Consider the following 17806-nt stretch of genomic DNA (forward strand, 5'->3'; position numbering starts at 1 on the left):
TGTCAGTTTTCCTAGCCCAGAAGTGATGCTCTGCTGTGCACAGCTGCTCTGTGCAGCCCAATGCAACGCCACCTCGCTGCTGGCCCTATTGCTCACACGGCAAGGACTGGCATCCAGACGTCGGGAGGGGAAGCGTCTGAAGGCGATGCCTGTCGCTGTGGGATGCTTCCCCACGGTCCTTTCTCGTCGAGCTAATGTGGTATGTCGAGAGAGGGTGACAGGGTAAACGCGTCTGGTCGACTTTCTTTCTGGCCACTTATGAATGTTGACAATACTTCCATTGTCAAATCTTTCCAGTGTAGATTAAAGCAGCACCCGCTGCTAGCTCCAATTTGCAACTATTCCTCCGGAGGACTGGGATTTTCAAAGGGACCTAGAGGAATTGGGGGCCCAGCTCTCCATGGATTGTGGGTGCTGAGCTCCTTTTGGAAGTCCTGTCCATAATAACTATTGAACCCAGGAGAGGGGATAGTCAAGCCCTGGCTGGGAGCTAATGCAGCTGAACTAGGGTCAGACGCTGCAGGGCGATTGATCAGTTCGGAGCGAGGAGTCTCAGTGCTTTGCTGGCTCTTGTCCTCTCTCTCTCTCTCTCTCTCTCTCTCTCTCTCTCTCTCTCTCTCTCTCTCTCTCTCTCTCTCTCTCTCTCCGTGTGTGTGTGTGTGTCCGTCTGTCCCTCCCTCCCCCCCCCCCCCGGGGTGTGTGTGTGTGTTTAATGCTGCTTCTGGATGCAGAAACCACCTGTTGTTTAAGATGACGCTCATGCAGTCTCACAAGGAAATGAAGTGCTCCTCAATGCGTGTTTAACAATGGCTAACCCTGGAGGGCTTCATGCCAGAGCCTGACACCCACGTGCTTATGTAAAGGCGTTGGACTGACATCGGGCACACAGTTAATACATAGTTGTATTATTTCCCTGGAGCCATATTTATGCAATAGTCCCTGCAGGAGCCTGGATGTTTTTTTCTCTTTCCCCCAGAGACCCTCCCCAGGTACATCCAGGTGCGTTACTGTATTTCATTGAAGTACATTGTGTTTTAATTTGCCTTAAAACGTGGGCAGCGATCCCAGCTTTTCCAGCGTGTTGGCACGTGTCCCAGGTGGTGTGGGACTGAACAGGCTGAGGCTGGGTGGCCTGTCGGCTTACGGGGAAGAACATGGATTTTGTGATGTCAGTTTTGGAAACCTCTTTCCCTCTGCACTGTTGGAACTTGCCGTGAACACATGTCTGATACCCTCAAGGAAGAGACACCATGCTGGCACGGGCTCCTTAGCCAGCAGTCCGCGCTGCGGCCAGCGATCGCTGCCTGGGACAGCAGTGGGTTGATGCGGACAGGAGCTGGCAGAGCCATGGTGTGAGCCTGGGGGTGGTTTGGTTTCTAAGGCCTGTTGACTCTCTGGTCGACGTGGTGGTGGCTTGGTGACATGGGCACCTTCCCCCAGGAAACGGGACTTAGATTCACTGATCTCGTTTCGCCTGGGCCACCCAACAGGAACAACTGAGCATGCAGGATGGGAGCTTTCAGTGACTGGCCATTGGTCTGACCTGCTTGAGCGTGTCCCACCGACATCAGTGGGAGCAGGGGAAGCCCCCAAGTCAGCACTTCCCGTGTTCTTCCCAGACCTGCCAGCGCCCTGCAGCCCAGCTGAGGACAGGCCCCTATTCTCAGCCTCGGGTCCCCCCACCTCCGACGAGGCCATTAACAACCGCCCCATGGAGCTGGCACGATGCATTTGTGGTTCTCCGCGATCCCAGCCCGCTGCTGCTACAGAAGTATAAATATTATTGCAGGTAAGAGAGAGACAATGGCTGGTTTGATACCCAGCGGAAGGTCTGGCTATAACGCAGCATTTTAAATAGGGACCGGAGCCAGCTGGCACTCCTGAGCCTTTCCATTATTAGTGTCTGACACAACAACACGCTTTTCTGTCTTAAGTGCTGGTCTGCGTCTCTCCCTGAGCAGCACCTGCCTTTCCCCAGCAGGAAGTCCGCTCCCAGACTCTTGTGGCAACCTGCACACAAACCCTCTGTATTTCTCCACCGCCTCTTCTCTCCTCACCAGGTGCTTCAGGCAGTGGCTGTCTGACTGGTTAGCTCCAACTGAGGTGAGCGAACATGAGCATGTCTGTTCAGCTTGAAATGCTGGGCTGAGGGGAGCAGGGATGCTTTTACAAATGGGGGACTGCACTGAGTTGCTAAAACAACTGACTACTGTAGCTGGAAAGCTGGTTCCAGGGGAAACGTTCCAAGGGCTTAACTCTGTTGCTTCTGTTTGCATCCACCTAATGAACATCTGGAAATCTCCCCACCGTCTGTGGGTAGTAAAGGGGACATTTCAAATAGTGCAGCCCCTAGAACTCCTGTTACATAGCATCTGCCCATCTCCACAGCAGGACCGGATCCAGAGCCCACGGAAGCCGATGGAAAGATTCCTGTTAACTTCAGTGGATTTCGATCTTGTATTACGGGTCAGCGTGGTCCAGAGATTAAGTAGGTGGAAATCAATAGCTGTTAGCCAAGATGGTCAGGAGTGTGTGCCCTGGGGGTCCCTCTGGCCGCTAGGAGTGGGGCTGACTGACTCCCAATTCAGAAGAACCCTTCCCTGTTTCACAGGATAGAAATTAAGCAGAGAGGTTTCTCTAAGGCACTGGCAGAACCTGGATTAGCCTTCTAGACTTCCTCGCTCCCACTCCTAGGCTCAGAATATTGTGGCTCTCCAACTGGCACTTACCCCCTGTATGTTCAGCAGGTTTATGGTGGCAAAATGGAAAAGAAGTGATGAGACAAACTTATTTTCACACAGAGTCCTTGGTGTAAGTGTCTGAAAACCAGCAATGGTCAAATTTCATCCCTGCTGTAAAACAATCCCAATCCCAATTAATCCAATGGGGTTTCATTTGCTTAGACCACAGATGAATTTGACCCCATAAAAGCCAGAACGCTAGCAGTCCTCTGTTTACTGCAGCCAGATTGACTAGCCAGTAGCTAAGTTCCTGGTACGGATTTGGTCTGGTGACTAAGCACTGCTGGATGCAACATTCTAGTACCAATCCTCCAGACCGTCCATCGGGATTCTGCACTCTGCAGGCCCTGGAGCCTGTCTCTCTAGTCCGTGCGTAACTTTGCTGGAGTCAGGCCCTTAAGGAAATATTTGCTCAGCTTCCCCCTCAGCCGCAGTGCCTGATCCCTTCATGCTCTGGGTGCAGTCATCTTGAAATGAGAGCAAAGATCATTGCCTGAGATGCCTTTTGCATGGTAGGGTGGCCAGTGGATGATGATTGCACCTTTGTGGAGAAGTTGCAATTTCCTCCTGATGCTGAGCTGTCAGGTGTTTATCACAAGATAAACTCTCTGCGAAACTCCAGGAGCTAGAGCTGGGGGAGCTTTTGATCTAAAATCCATTCAGGGGAAAGGATAATGAGCAGACTAAACGATCCTGTTACAAGAGTAGCTGGGCCCTGGTTCCACAAAGGAACCATTCAATCGGAGCAGAATGACCCCGCTCCAGATTCTGGGAGTTTTCTTTTGATCAAAGAGAGTAGAACCATTTGACTGAAACAATCTTGTGATTCTCATGTTTCGTGCTGGGGCAAACCTTGGAAAAAAGCAGCCCACTGCCCACTGCCAGTAACTTTGTGAATTCCCATTCTCAGTTACAAAACCTAACAGCAGACCTTGCTACTACGCTAACAAATCCACGACGCTGGGCTCTTGCTACCGGGCACATACTGGCCAATTAGAACTTAGCAGGGACAGAACTGGTTTTCAAACATCCGAGCGACATTCTAGCCCTGCTGCAATCGCTGGGAGTTTTGCCATTAACCTCGTTGGGGCCAGGCTTTCACCGTGGGTGCCTAAAATTAGGCTCTTACTTCTATTTTTAGTCTTAACTGGCCTAATTCTCAAAAGGGCTGAGAACCCAAGATCTTTGATTTAACCAGCTGCTCCGTACATTTAAAGATCATGCCACTTACTCGGGAGCCTAACTCTAGGCTCTAGTTTTCATAATCTAGTTCCAGGTTCTTAATACTCAAACCGTTAAAGGAGAATCACTTTTAGCTGCTAGCAGTATAGGGCATATGCTACAATGTTTAGTCCTGTTCCGATTCCATTAAGAGAAAGGGGTGTGGCGCATACACAGATGGATGCTAGCTCAATACAGTATTAATACAAATCCCTTCCTTCCAAAAAATGGCACACGTAGAAATGTACCCATCAAAAACACGGTTGTCTATTTGCAGGAAATGACGGACACCTCTTTCTGTCGTAGATGGAGATGGCAGCCTTTGTCCGCGGGGTCTATTTACACAATTCAGGATACTGCAATTGTACTGCATTGCCTTCTCCTGGTCCAAGGCACCATGAGGATAGTGGACTAGAGCCATGTCAGCCGCATGCCAGGGAGCATATGTGGCCTGTAGGTTGCCATGGTGATAATGCACTGCCTAGCTCCTGGTACCCTGTGACAGCTTGTCAAGCGAATACTGTGCCAGTACAGTATGTTCTTGACGCACCCACAGAACTATGACCATGTGTTAACTGTCGTGCTGAGCCTGCTGCCCAGCCGCTCTTACCTTCGCAGCTCTGCCCTCCTCTCTCCTCTTGTCGGGGGGAGGAAGAGCCTTTCTGCTCCTGCCAAGACCCAGGTTCAGGGATCTGTGTCCGCTTGGTGCCATGGTTGAGCACAACGGCAACCTGCTCTGTTAACGATGGCAGGAAGAGAAACGGGAGGCCTGCCCCCTCTGCTTTCAGGAGCGGGCGGTGGGGAATGTGATCAAACCCCACAGCGGTGAGGAGTCCTGTGGCACCTTATAGACTAACCGAAGTGTTGGAGCAGAAGCTTTCACATGCATCTGACGAAGTGGGTCTTTGCCCACAAAAGCGTATGCTCTGGCACTTCCGTTAGTCTGTACGGTGCCACAGGACTCCGCGCCGCTTTTTGCACGGCTGCTCCTCTGATGCTAAACCCCTCAGATGGAAGGTGCTGTCGCAACATAAAGGGCAAAAATGTCAGTTACCTGGAGCCTCCTGGCCTTGTGAGTGGAGACTCAGTCATGTCCCAAGAAATGGAACCCAGCCACAGCAAAGGCCGAATGAGTCAGGACCCCACTTCTCGCCCCAGAACATGCACCTGGCCATGTATTGGCAGGTTCGTTCTTTGGCAGATTCTGTTTTGGCAAAACTCTTTGAGACTAGTGTGGAAGGAAGAGAGAGAGCTTCAAGGAGCCTCTGAGGCCAAGGTAGTCCTAGATTAGCTGCTTGGTTCAGTGTGTGTTAAAGCTGTGTAACTGATAGGTTTCTCCATCTCACCCATTGGTTTCTTTCCAAAATCCTGTATTGGGCTCCAGGTTCGATTTAATTGTATGCAACATGAAGCAAACTGATAAAGTGTACAACATGCCAGTGGAGTATAAGAAAATATAGACAAGATTCAGCCAGAGCATTGAGAAAGGAATTAATTAAATAGGTTGGAGGGCATTACAGCTGAAATAGATTTTGTGGTCCCTATGAAGTGGTGTTCGGACCTTTCACTATTGAAGGATTATTTTAATGGCTAAGGTTAGTAGTGACACACAAAACGCTGGCTGGATTTATAAAGAGTTTCCTATGGCAATATGTACAGACGATATATTTTCCCTGAGAAAGCTACCAAAGGAAGTAGAAAGAAAGAACTATCTAAACTTTCACAACCGATCCAATCACAAACATGTCCTGTCTCACTTCAGGTCTGTTAGCAAGAGTGGGCTGGATTGCACATCTCATTTAACTATGCCATTATGCTGTACTTGCCGTCTGAGGAATCATAATTGACTGCAATAGGACTTAATTACAGTAATGAGGTTTTTTTCACCAAGGAGGAAGAAAGTAATTTGGTAACTGCTTTATTGTGTGAAGATTTAAATCTTCCCCTCCCCTCAGAGAACTCTAAAGAAAGAGAGTGCAAAGTATTTTCCTTACTACCATGGATACGTGCTGTAGAATCTCATGCATTCTCCTGTTTACCAACCCCAAACCTAACCCTTCTCTCAAATCTCTTACCCACCTTACTTCACTTGTCTGCAAAGATTTAGTGGTACAAAATATCCTAAGGCTTCACTAACAGAACTGAATAATTACTACCGAGATTTATCATAAATAATCAAAACCGACACCATTGTCAAAAGACCTTTTGGCATGCAGCAGCCTTGTAAAATATCTCTTCATTTACGGATGTGACGTAATGTGGGTACCTTGCTGGTTGCTAGGCTTGGGCTGTGGGTGACCCCCACTGGCTGCTGCCTGTACCACGGCCCAGCCGAGTAGCTGTTGGGACAGGGAGGTGACCTGTTCTACCGGTTACCTCCCAGGGAGAGGAACAAATGAAGGTGGAATGCTGCCCCTGGCAGGGGTGGGACAGGGCTGGAAGGGATGGTGAGTTAGTGTCTGTCTGGTATCATGGAGGAAGCAGCCTAGGGAAGGGGCTGGAATTTAGGGGCCCAGTCTCCCCCATCTCAAGGGGCGCTGAGGCATCCTAGGCCTGCCCTGTAACCAGATTACATGGATGCTGTGCTGTACCCTGGAGAAGCAATAAATTCCCTCTATTCTACTGGCTGGTGGAGTCTGTTCGTGCCACTCCCGGGGTGCAGGAGATGGGGAAACCCCAATGCGACGCCACAACGGACTCACACAATTTAGTATTCCTGAGTCTTCCAGTCACTGGTGTAAATCAATGCATCCGAAGATACTGAGGGAGTTGGCAAATGTCATTGAGGAGCCTTTGGCCATTATCTTTGAAAAGTCGTGGAGATCGGGAGAAATCCTGGATAATTGGAAAAAGGCAAATGTAGTGCCCATCTTCAAAAAAAGGGAAGAAGGACGGTCCAGGGAACTATAGGCCGGTCAGTCTTACCTCAGTTCCTGGAAAAATCATGGAAGGGATCCTTAAGGAATCCATTTTGGAGCACTTGGAAGAGAAGAAAGTGATTAGGAATAGTCAGCATGGATTCACAAAGGGAAAGTCGTGCCTGACCAATCTGATTAGCTTCTATGATGAGGTAACTGGCTCTGTGGATGTGAGAAAGTCAGTGGATGTGATATACCTTGACTTTAGCAAGGCTTTTGATACAGTCTCCCACAATATTCTTGCCAGCAAGTTAAGGGAATGTGGATTGGATAAATGGACGGTAAGATGGATAGAAAGATGGCTAGAAGGCCAGGCCCAGCAGGTAGGGATCAATGGCTCGATGTCAGGATGGCGGTCAGTTTCTAGCAGAGTGCCCCAAAGTTTGGTTCTAGGACCGGTTGTGACGTAGTGGGGGGTAACCTGCTAACTCTCTGGCTGCTGTCTGTAGCACCACTGAGCAGACAAGCGATGAGTCACTATGCAAAGAGGGTATCCCAACTGGTTTGGCCAGCTGACCCCCATGGAGAGGAACAAAGGAAGGTGGAATGCTGCCCTGGCAGGGAGGCAGGGCTGGAGGAGAGTGAGTTAGTTTCTGGCTGGAAAGCAGGGGAGAAGGAACTGGGGAGGGGGCTGGGATTCCCCTATCTCAAGGGGGGCACTGAGGCCTCTTAGCCCCCAGTTCCTGTAACCAGATTACATCTGTGCTATGCTGTATCCTGGAGGAGCAATAAACCACCCTCAATTCTACTGGCTGGTGGAGTCTGTGCCATTTCGGGGTGCAGGAGACGGGGGAACCCCAACGCGCCGTCACACCGGTTTTGTTCAGTATCTGTATTAATGACCTAGATGAGGGGATGGATTGCACCCTCAACAAGTTTGCGGATGACACTAAGCTGGGGGGAGAGGTAGATATGCTTGAGGGCAGAGATAGGGTCCAGAGTGACCTAGACAAATTGGAGGATTGGGCCACAAGAAATCTGATGAGGTTCAACAAGGACAAGTGCAGAGTCCTGCACTTGGGACAGAAGAATCCCAAGCATTGTTACAGGCTGGGGACCAACCGGTTAAGTAGTAGTTCTGCAGAAAAGGACCTGGGGATTATAGTGGATGAGAAGCTGGATATGAGTCAACAGGGCGCCCTTGTAGCCAAGAAGGCTAATGGCATATTAGGTTGCATTAAGAGGAGCATTGCCAGCAGATCCAGAAGTGATTATTCCCCTTTATTCGGCTCTGGTGAGTCCACATCTGGAGTATTGTGTCCAGTTCTGGACCCCCTCACTACAAAAAGGATGTGGACACATTGGAGAGGGTCCGGCGGAGGGCAACCAAAATGATTAGGGGCTGGAGCATATGACCTATCAGGAGAGGCTGAGGGACTTGGGTCTGTTTAGTCTGCAGAAGCGAAGAGTGAGGGGGGATTTGATAGCAGCCTCCAACTTCCTGAAGGGAGGTTCCAAAGAGGCTGGAGAGAGGCTGTTCTCAGTGGTGATGGATGGCAGAACAAGGAGCAATGGGCTCAAGTTGTGGTGGGAGAGGTCCAGGTTGGATATTAGGAAAATCTGTTTCACTAGGAGGGTGGTGAAGCACTGGGATGGGTTACCTAGGGAAGTGGTGGAGTCTCCATCCCTAGAGGTGCTTAAGTCTTGGCTTGACAAAGCCCTGGCCAGGTTGATTTAGTTGGGATTGGTCCTGCCTAGAGCAGGGGGCTGGACTTGATGACTTTCTGAAGTCTCTTCCAGCTCTATGGTTCTATGATAATGAGGAAGATAATGCAGCTGTGTATGGCATACATGAGAATATTCTATTATTTTCCAATTGTTTCCCCTTTATATTCAAAACAAAGCCCCATACATTGCAGTCTCAGCATTGCGAGCAATAGTGCTTTGGACAAGTACTGCAGAATACAGCTGTTCGTGCTAATATAGGACCCCTCTGTGTTTTTTCACTTGCAAAGTCAGAATTGTCACTGTGCCTAGATTATGGCCTGATTCTTTTGCAAATGCTGGGAGTTCCAGGCCACACTGCAGTGCAGACTTTGAAACTCGCTATCTGTGCAGTTTGCTTGCCTGTTGCCACTTGTTTCCAGCTTGCTGTGATTTCCTCTCTGAAACTCAGTACTGTGTAATGGTAAAAGTGCATCTCTGGTGTGCATGGAATGTGCTTGCTTTATCCTATTCTAGAAAATGTACCCAGCCTTTCTCAGGTCTTCATTGTTTTTCTTCATTTAAATCATTGCTCTGGGGATGAGGGGTTCAGCATGCAGGTGGCCCTCGGGAGAGAGCACAACCCCAGCCCTTTCTCACTGTGGCACCTTGGGTCCAGATGAGAAGCACCTCTCTATGGCTGCTACAGCTGCAGTGGGCACAGCTGGGGGAGGGGTGAATGTCCCCCAGATGTGCGACAGATACACAGACGGACAACCCCCCTGAAATATATAGTAAATAGCTGTCCCTTTCTCCATCGCTGCCTCCTGCTGGCCCAATGGGGTTATAGCTCCCTCAGTCTCCATCTCTGGCCCCTCACTGCCCCCCGTGGTCATTCTGCAGAACAACTGTCCCTCCTACCATACCCCTTTCCATTTTATGAGAAAATCAGATTCGAGGCACTTGTCATTATCCTGGCTCAACCAAACCCCGACCTTGCTTTAAGTTATGGTAAGAGGAAGCTGCCTACCAAATGTGGTGGTCCTAGCTCTTTCTGTTTAGGAGGAGATCTTGAACAATCAGACTCAGGGACAGACAGATGCACATTTCTAATATATATAGTAAGAAGATGATGTTAGCAATGCTGAGCACTGTCCATTTTATGGTGAATATCTCACTTGGGGACTAGAAAAGAATCCTTACTCACACTGGGTAAAATGACACATTGAAGTCTGTGGCAAAACTCCCATTGACGTCCGTAGGGCTAGAATTCCATCCAGTGTATAATACTTTACTCTGCAAGTGTTCATTCATTTCAGCAGAACTATCCATGGTGTAAGGTGAGAACCAAGAGCCAGAATGTAAAGAACCAAATAGCAGATGGATAATTGTCAAGTTCTCTCAAATAGGTGCTGGCAGTAACTGTCAGTGGTTTTTTAAAAATCATGTTCTTTTTCTTTTTCTAGCTGGAATCAAGATGACGACAGCTGCCCCACTGGGTGAGAATACTCTCTCTCCAACAAATGTGACCACAAAGTCTCAAGAAGAAATTCTTTATCAGAGTAAGGGAAATAGTGACAATGGATTTATTTAAGTTGTATTTTGAAATCCCTGTGTCTGGGGAAGATTTTGAAAAGCTATCCCAAACATTCTCCTGTGCAAACGTCGTTTAACAAAGGACTTGTGCAAACCTGTTATATCACCCTTTGAAAATTTATGCTCCTAAAGATAATCAAAATTAAATAGAATATAATGGATTTTGGTGAGCGTGTTTTAACAAAGTGTCAGTCTTGAAGGTCTTGTTTAAATGAAGTTGTACTAGATTTTGCTATGTGTTTTGATGCTTTCAGCTATTATATAGACACTGACTTCTTGACATAAAGAAAAATGTATTTTGCTATTGATAACTTATTTTTGTTGTTTTTATTAATCTAATTTACTTGACATCATTTGCTAGTTTTGCAGAATCTACTAGCCCAGGCACAAAATCTATTCACCTGCCCTTTAACATGAAGACTAATGAAAACATGATACACAGAGCCCAATCCTCCGAAGTCTTATGTATGTGCTTAACTGTATGCACAGGGATTAGTTGTTTGTTGATAGTATCTAATGGACCCAGCAAGAATCCTAACCCCATTGTGCAGGGCATCACACAAATCCTTGTCGTATGTCTGCATGCAGCTGGGAGTATACTTCCCAGCTCAGATAGAGACTCACCAGATCTGCCCCAGCTGGCGCTAATGTAACTTGGGATAGTATGGGAGGCAGCTCAGGTTAGCCATCTTGAGCACGCACCCACCTGGAACTCCTGGGTGTGTATTCAGGCAGTTAGCTTGAGTCACTACTAGTATTTCTGTAAGTTGTTCACCTGTGCGCCTCACAGGAGAAATTCCAGTGCCACCTCCCTGATTAGCTGAAGGCTTGCAGCTAGTTTTTTGTTCTACTGGTGGTGCACATTCACACATCTCAGTGAACATAAAAATTGATTCTGCCCATGGATGGAAAAATTCACACATGGATGGAAAAGATTAGAAGGAACATTGGCCACTACCCATGCTACTCTGGGCTACCATGCCTCTTTTTAGCATGCAAGCACAAGCAGAGCTGTTGCATATCTGTGTGCCCAAGCTGGGAAGCATGCTACCAGTTGCAGTGTTGATGTACCCATACAAAGGGAGAGTCCTGCCCCTGATGAAAAAGAAAAAGGAAGGAAGGGAACCCAGAGGCACTGAGCAGGGAAATGACTTGCCCAAGTTTATAAAACCGGTTGGGCAGAATTGCAGGCGTCCTGAAGCCCCACCTACTGAACCAGACCATCTCTGATTAGGTTTGTTTACTTTTTGTATTTCCTCCAGCAAGGATGTAGAAAAGTGACCCGACTGTTTTATTTCTAGTCGGTTTTACACTCTCCGTTCTTAAGCACCAATTCAGTACTGCAATGTTTGGAGTTAAGCCTTTGCCTGGTTAATTTAAGTTCCATGTTTAAGGAGAAAAAGCTTTCCAAAACTCGCTTCCATTTTTATCCAGGGAAAAACAGTGGTTTGCGGTGCAAACTCTGCTGACAAAGTCATGTCTAAACAGTACAGTAAACGCTGCTGAAACAAAACATTCTGTCTTTTTTTCCCCCTTCCTCCCAGGTTCCGGAGCAATAGTAGCTGCCATCGTAGTTGGAGTGATTATTATATTTACAGTGGTCCTGCTTGTGTTGAAAATGTATAACAGGTACACAGCTTTCTCCCATTTCCTTTACGTAGCTAAGCTTAGACAGGATAAACTAAAATCACAGCCATGTGTGTTGGGTCTGTGCTGCATTATCCCCTAGGCCATGTCAAGGACTTAATAGCCAAAATTCCAAAGACTAAAACACATTCGTGATTGTTCATTTCAACTTTCAAACATCATAACCACTCACTCTAGCTCTCTTGAGTATCTCATCTTTTTCTGTTCTTTCCATGCCACTCACGCTGGTTTCCTTGATGTCCTCCCTTCTCATCTGTACTTCCTGTATTTTCATGTCTTGGCTACACTTTCTGGTATCTCAAGCTTCAGAACAAATCCTTTTTGCATAGGTCTCTTGATGTGTGTCTCTCCTTCAACTATTCTGCTGTATTTAAGAATACATCAATTGTTCTAGATGTAGTTTTCATGAAAGACTCCTCAGAAAACAAAAATGTAGTCGTCCTCTTTCCTAGTTATGTTTCCTTTCCCTCTCATCCTGGTTGCTGGCCTTTCCTGCCCCCTGCTGCTCCACCACATGTGCCAGCAAAGCAGCAAACTGAAACTGACATAAATCATGTCAGTTTCACTTTGCTCCTAGGAGTCAAAATGGACTTGTTTTGTGTTGTTGCTGTCCAGATACAAAAAGTGTAATGAACGCAAATCTATCAGAGGCCTTTGCGTGTCAGCTGCAGAAGGCTTTGTCTACCATTTCTCATATGTGGTGCCATCTGGGCCTCGTGGCAGAACAGTGGGTACGGAATTGCCATTGGCAGTGGGCTGCTACGCATGCACAAGCCTCACCTGCGAGGACATGGTCCACCTGACATTTGGGCAGTGCTGTACCTGCACTGGCTGGCACTGCTGGGTATGCTCTTCCGGCACAGGCAGGGCTTCCACATATCCACCTCGCTGCCTTCACCACTGCTAGTACCATCCCCTGCATGCCTAGCAGCCCTCCAGTCTGCCTGGGTGACTGAAAAGGGTGCAGGGGCCCCGTCTGCCATCACTATTCCAAAAACGTGTGGGGGAAACAAAAAAGATCCATTTCATCAGACCCTGCAAAACAGTAGTAACTTTAAAAGTTTTCAAAAAACTATGCTGGTCATTTCCTCCTCTTCATCAACCCCCAGGGAAGCTGTAACGCTCTTACTGGCTGCCCAACTCTCGGGAGCAGACAGCAGAAGATTCTTGGTGTTGGAGCCTGTTCTTTGGAATTCAGTGGGGCAACCGGGCGAGCTTCTTATTCTGGCATTTTTGTGGAGGAAAGTGCAGTGGGGTGTAGATCTAGGACTCTCCTCCTCACACTGAGGAACCGTTAGTAATATTGTGTTTTAGTTAAAATCTTGGGATGGAAATCTTGGTTTCATTGACTAAAATGCTAGGGATTCCCACTGATTTCAGCAAGACCAGGATTTTGCCCTGGATATTCAAAGCAGCCTGATTCTTGCCATTTTTCCCCAGACACTACTTAGAATGGAAGAGACCACACCCAGGCAAGTAGGGAACAATGAAGAAATGTTAATTTTAATTTCTTTTTATAGACACATGAGGGCAAAACGAGAGCTGGAATCCACAAGCACCAAAGCCAAGACCCCACCTGCTTTCGGACCGACCAGTAACACTGCTAACCAACCCACGACGATAACTATCGTGCCAATGGACATCCATACGCAGAACAGATAACTGTTGTTTGCCCCGCTTATGTCTCCTAGAATGGGACCTGACAACCAGACTCCTTATTCACATTGACGTATGACTCTCTACCAGAGAGGGGGCTGGCACTGGGATAGTGACAATGTGTTGTTTTTGCTGTGGAGATGAAACCAATGACCGTGTGGGTAACTGGACACATTTTATTTTATTAGAAGGAACAAATAAAAGACTGGGAATCTTTGAATGGCTGGTCTAACAATGGGATGGCATCAAATCAGCAGGAATATGAGGAGTTAATTTTTTTCTGTAGAACTGTTGATGTTAAACAGCAAAAATACCCTTTAGAGGGATTAAAAGGTGCATGCCCCTTTATTTTAATTAGACATGAGCTGTCTGGTGAGCTTTCTTTTCCTCTCCTGCAGTGATCAGTAGTAATGAAGATAAAAGCTCTGGATGTAAAGGCTACTATTATGTTTCATTCTTGGATTTATTAGGCTTGTTGTACATGCTCATTTTTATTTTAAGCATGAGGAATAGCACGTAAAGTAACAAAATTGTATTCAGACTTTACTGGCCTTTTTGAGTCCCAGTTAGACAAATACACATGGACTCAGATACAGCAGAGGATGACTGGGATATGCTGTTTAAAAGAAAAGATTTCATGTCCTCTAGCAACTTGATAGACTATGTACCTTTCCAACGTAATCCCTCTTTTCAGGGACTTTAACTCAGTAGTCATACTTGTGCTGGGTTCTCTGCTTGGGCATACTTTATTTATTTATTTATTACAAAATGATGGGATGGGGAGAAAAATCAATTCTATTTTTCAGTTACAAGAAGGCAAACAGGAAAGGAATAACTAGTGATATTGTATGTGTGGCTGCTTTTCTTTAAAGAGAGAGATTTTAGAAAAGAACCGAAATGTTGCAATCCATAATGTAGATTACAGACTTTGGCTTTTTTTCAGAAAAATAAATGTTTAAAACAACCGCAAGCTGTTTGGTTTTGCATGAGTAACTGTTGTGGGTGTGCAGTAATTCCAAAAAAAATTCCCAGGGATTTTCCACAGGCCCACTGGGTGCACACACAGTAGCTGCATTGTCACACACTCTATGGCCTATTGTACCCAAGCTCTACATATTAAAGTGTCCCTAAACATTAGCTAATGGAGTAGACAGTAATGGTTGGGAGGAAGGCGGGGTAGCTTATGGATAATTCACCTTGTGCAAAGCCCCTATATAGCGATGGGAGAGTTCTAAAGAGCATTGACCCCATCTTTCCAACTTGCCCAGCCCCAGTACTGCAGTACAAGCCAATATAGGGTTTTCTGAGTACACTGCTAATCTTGGAGTCTGAATATTGGATTCGGTGGGTTTAAACTGCATCCTCTGCATTGCATTAAGAGAATGTTTTGACAGAACTGCATGCAAGACTGGCTTTAAGCACAAATAAAGCTAGTGGTCACCTGGATGCCACTCTTTTGAGGGCCATAAGAAAATTTGCCACTGGCAGCCAGCTTGACTTCTACTTTTAGTACAGAGCTAGGGGGAAGAGGCCAGCCTGGTATAATATTCCTATTTTTAGCCTATTTTATGGCCTCCTGCCTGACGTCTTGGTGTGCTTCAGTGATCTGCGTTTGACAATTTGTGACACTAGATCTATTATACAGTTGAGAGAGTTTGTCTGTCCATCTGGTCAAGAACTCCTCCTACCTGGTAAGAGCTAGGACCACCAAATGTGGTATACAGCTTCCTCTTATCCTAACTTAAAGCAAAGTCAGGCTTTGGTTGTGCAGAGGAAAGGGGGGCAAGTACAGCTCCCCTTCACCCATGCATATAGGGGTGCATAAAAACATACAGAAGAGAATCACCAGGCACATGAAAGGGGCTGGCTGGTGGCATGCCACACTCCCAAGCCTCCCACCACGCAGCTGTCCTTTAGAGAGGGTTGGGGCTGCAGCCCCCAGATTTGTATGGGAACCTCGTTGGTTATTCCCCTTTGTCATGGAGCGAGGAGAGATGCCCAGTTTGCTCCATTCCTCCATGTGGCTGGGGAGCACGGGGGGCAGACAAACCCAGACCTGCTCCAGCCAGGGGACATGCACTCATAGGCCTGCTGGAGCTGCAGCAGCCATGCAGAGGTGCTTCTCACCTGGCCGTAAGCTGCTGTGGAGAGAGGGGGCTGGAATTGTCCTCTCTCCCCAGGGCAGCCTGCTACTGAACCCTCATCCTCAACCCCATCCCAGATTTAAATGAAGAAAAATAAAAGTGGAGTTAAGGACCCGAGCAACGTCAGGTAAATCTAGTGTATTGTAACGCCAGCCCTGCCTGAGAAACACTGTTACTTACAAAATGGTGTAGCAAACCACATTGATCAAAGAACCAAATTTGAAAAGGATTTTTTTAAATACAAAGCCTGAGATGTTAAAATAACTGTCCATGACTTTAATCTGACTGCAACTCATTTGTGATTCTCCCCATCACAAAAACCCCACATCAGTCGGAAGTCAGCGTGACTCCACTCGCTGCTTCAGCTGAAAACATGCAACCGGAAAAAACATTAGGCTGATCGCTCTACAACCAATGCGGGTGAATTTTTCATCCTGAGGGCAGAGAAAGATAAGAGCCTATGTGCCAAACCAGCACCTCTGTGAAGTTGCTACACTATATCCTCCATGCTCCGGGTGTCTCTACTTTGGGAACAACCATGGTAGGGCCCCTGGCAGGCAGAGGTGGAAGCAGGTCTGTGCACAGCAGCACCCCCATCTCCCCCTGCCCCTCAGCTGGGAGAATGGCAGCGCAGTGACGCTCTACGGGAGGCTCTTTCCCACTGCTCCCATAGTGGTGGGGGACACGAAGCCCCAGGTGAGTGCCCTTCCCCCACTTCCCTCTGACTCCTTTCCTGGCCCAGCAAAATCTTTAATCCAGCAAACTCTGTTTCCCAGTTAAAAAGTCTCAGAGGGGTAGCCATGCTAGTCTGTAACTAAAAACCAATAGCCCTGTGCCACCTTAGAGACTAACACAAATATACAGAACTCACCTGCTGAAGTTACCCATTAAAGCCCGTGATTCTATGACAGGCTTCCTGGATTAAAGAGGTCCAAGTGTATCTTGGGCTCCAGTCTCTCAGTTGTATTTAAAACAATAGCAGCAAACCTTCTAGTTGCTACATGTGCAAACACCACCTCAAAAATGTGAAATGAGTGTAAATGGTGGAGACGTGAGTCTGTCATCAGCCTGGAACAATAGCTTGGGCTGGTGTGACCCATTCCAATCATCTCCATGAGGTAAACTCAAGCCTGGTCTACACTTAAGAAATGTTACCAGTGTAACTCTGTCAGGAAGGGATGGGATTCCAGTTCTGACTGGTGCCACGTACTTCAGTGTGAACCGGGTACTTTCAGTGCTTCACCTACTGTTATCTAGTTCCAGCAGTCGGAGGTTTAGGCACACCCAGAGCATTGGGGTTGCATCCCTGACCACCTTGGCTAATGGCCATGAATATATCTAATTCTTTTTTTATCTCGGTAACTAATTTTTTATCTCGGTATCTAATTCTTTTTTTTTTTTTATCAGACATCCCCTGGTAACAAGTTCCACAGGTGAAGAAGTTATCTCTTTGCCAAGCTCAACCATCCCAATCTTTTAATCTCTCCTTATATGAAATGCCCTTAACCACATTGGTTGCACTTTTACTTATATATTTGTTGAGGCAACCCACAATTGCATGTGGTATTCAAGGTATGGGTGTACTGTGGATTTATATTATGCCACTGTGTTCTGTTTTATCTATTTCCTAATGGTTCCTAACATTGTTGGCTTCTTTGACTGCCATTGCACTTGGAGTGGATGTTTTGCAGGGAACTAGCCACAATAATTCAGAGATCTTTTTCTTGAGTAGAAACAGCTTATTTAGACCCCATCATTTTGAATGTATACTTGGGATTATGTTTTCCGATATATATTACTTTCCACTTTTCAACACTGAATTTCATTGCCATTTTGTTGTCTATGCATTCAGTTTTGTAAGATCCTTTTATAAATCTAGTCTGCTTTGGATGTAATTCTCTTGAGCAATTTAGTATCGTTGCAAACTTTGCCACAACACTCTTTCCCTTTTTAAACAGCATTACTATGTTGGTAAAAGCCTAGTCTAGCTAGGATACGTCTAGACTGGCATGATTTTCCGGAAATGCTTTTAATGGAAAAGTTTTCCATTAAAAGCATTTTCGGAACAGAGTGTCTAGATTGGCATGGACGCTCTTCCGCAAAACCACTTTTTGCGGAAAAGCATCCGTGCCAATCAAACCGCGCTTTTCCGCAAAAAAGCCCCAATCGCCATTTTCGCGATCGGGGCTTTTTTGCGGAAAACAAATCTGAGCTGTCTACACTGGCCCTTTTGCACAAA

The 17806-nt window shown here is 46.8% G+C and overlaps 1 protein-coding gene across 6 annotated transcripts in view; it reads left to right on the forward strand.

Moving 5' to 3' along the window:
• The window catches only part of NCMAP (non-compact myelin associated protein), a 28625-nt gene extending 14237 nt beyond the window's left edge, over positions 1–14388 (forward strand). For all 6 annotated transcript variants that reach the window (XM_089773442.1, XM_089773443.1, XM_089773444.1 and 3 more), the window contains 3 exons: positions 9991–10086; positions 11665–11749; positions 13288–14388. In XM_089773442.1, the coding sequence (XP_089629568.1) occupies positions 10002–10086; positions 11665–11749; positions 13288–13429 (312 nt within the window). In that variant the 5' untranslated portion in view covers positions 9991–10001 and the 3' untranslated portion in view covers positions 13430–14388. The remainder of the gene's footprint in view (positions 1–9990; positions 10087–11664; positions 11750–13287) is intronic.
• The last annotated feature ends 3418 nt before the right edge of the window (positions 14389–17806 follow it).

The sequence above is a fragment of the Pelodiscus sinensis genome, chromosome 26, assembly GCF_052426305.1.
Source record: "Pelodiscus sinensis isolate ZL-2025 chromosome 26, ASM5242630v1, whole genome shotgun sequence".
NCBI classification, from domain to species: Eukaryota; Metazoa; Chordata; order Testudines; family Trionychidae; genus Pelodiscus; species Pelodiscus sinensis.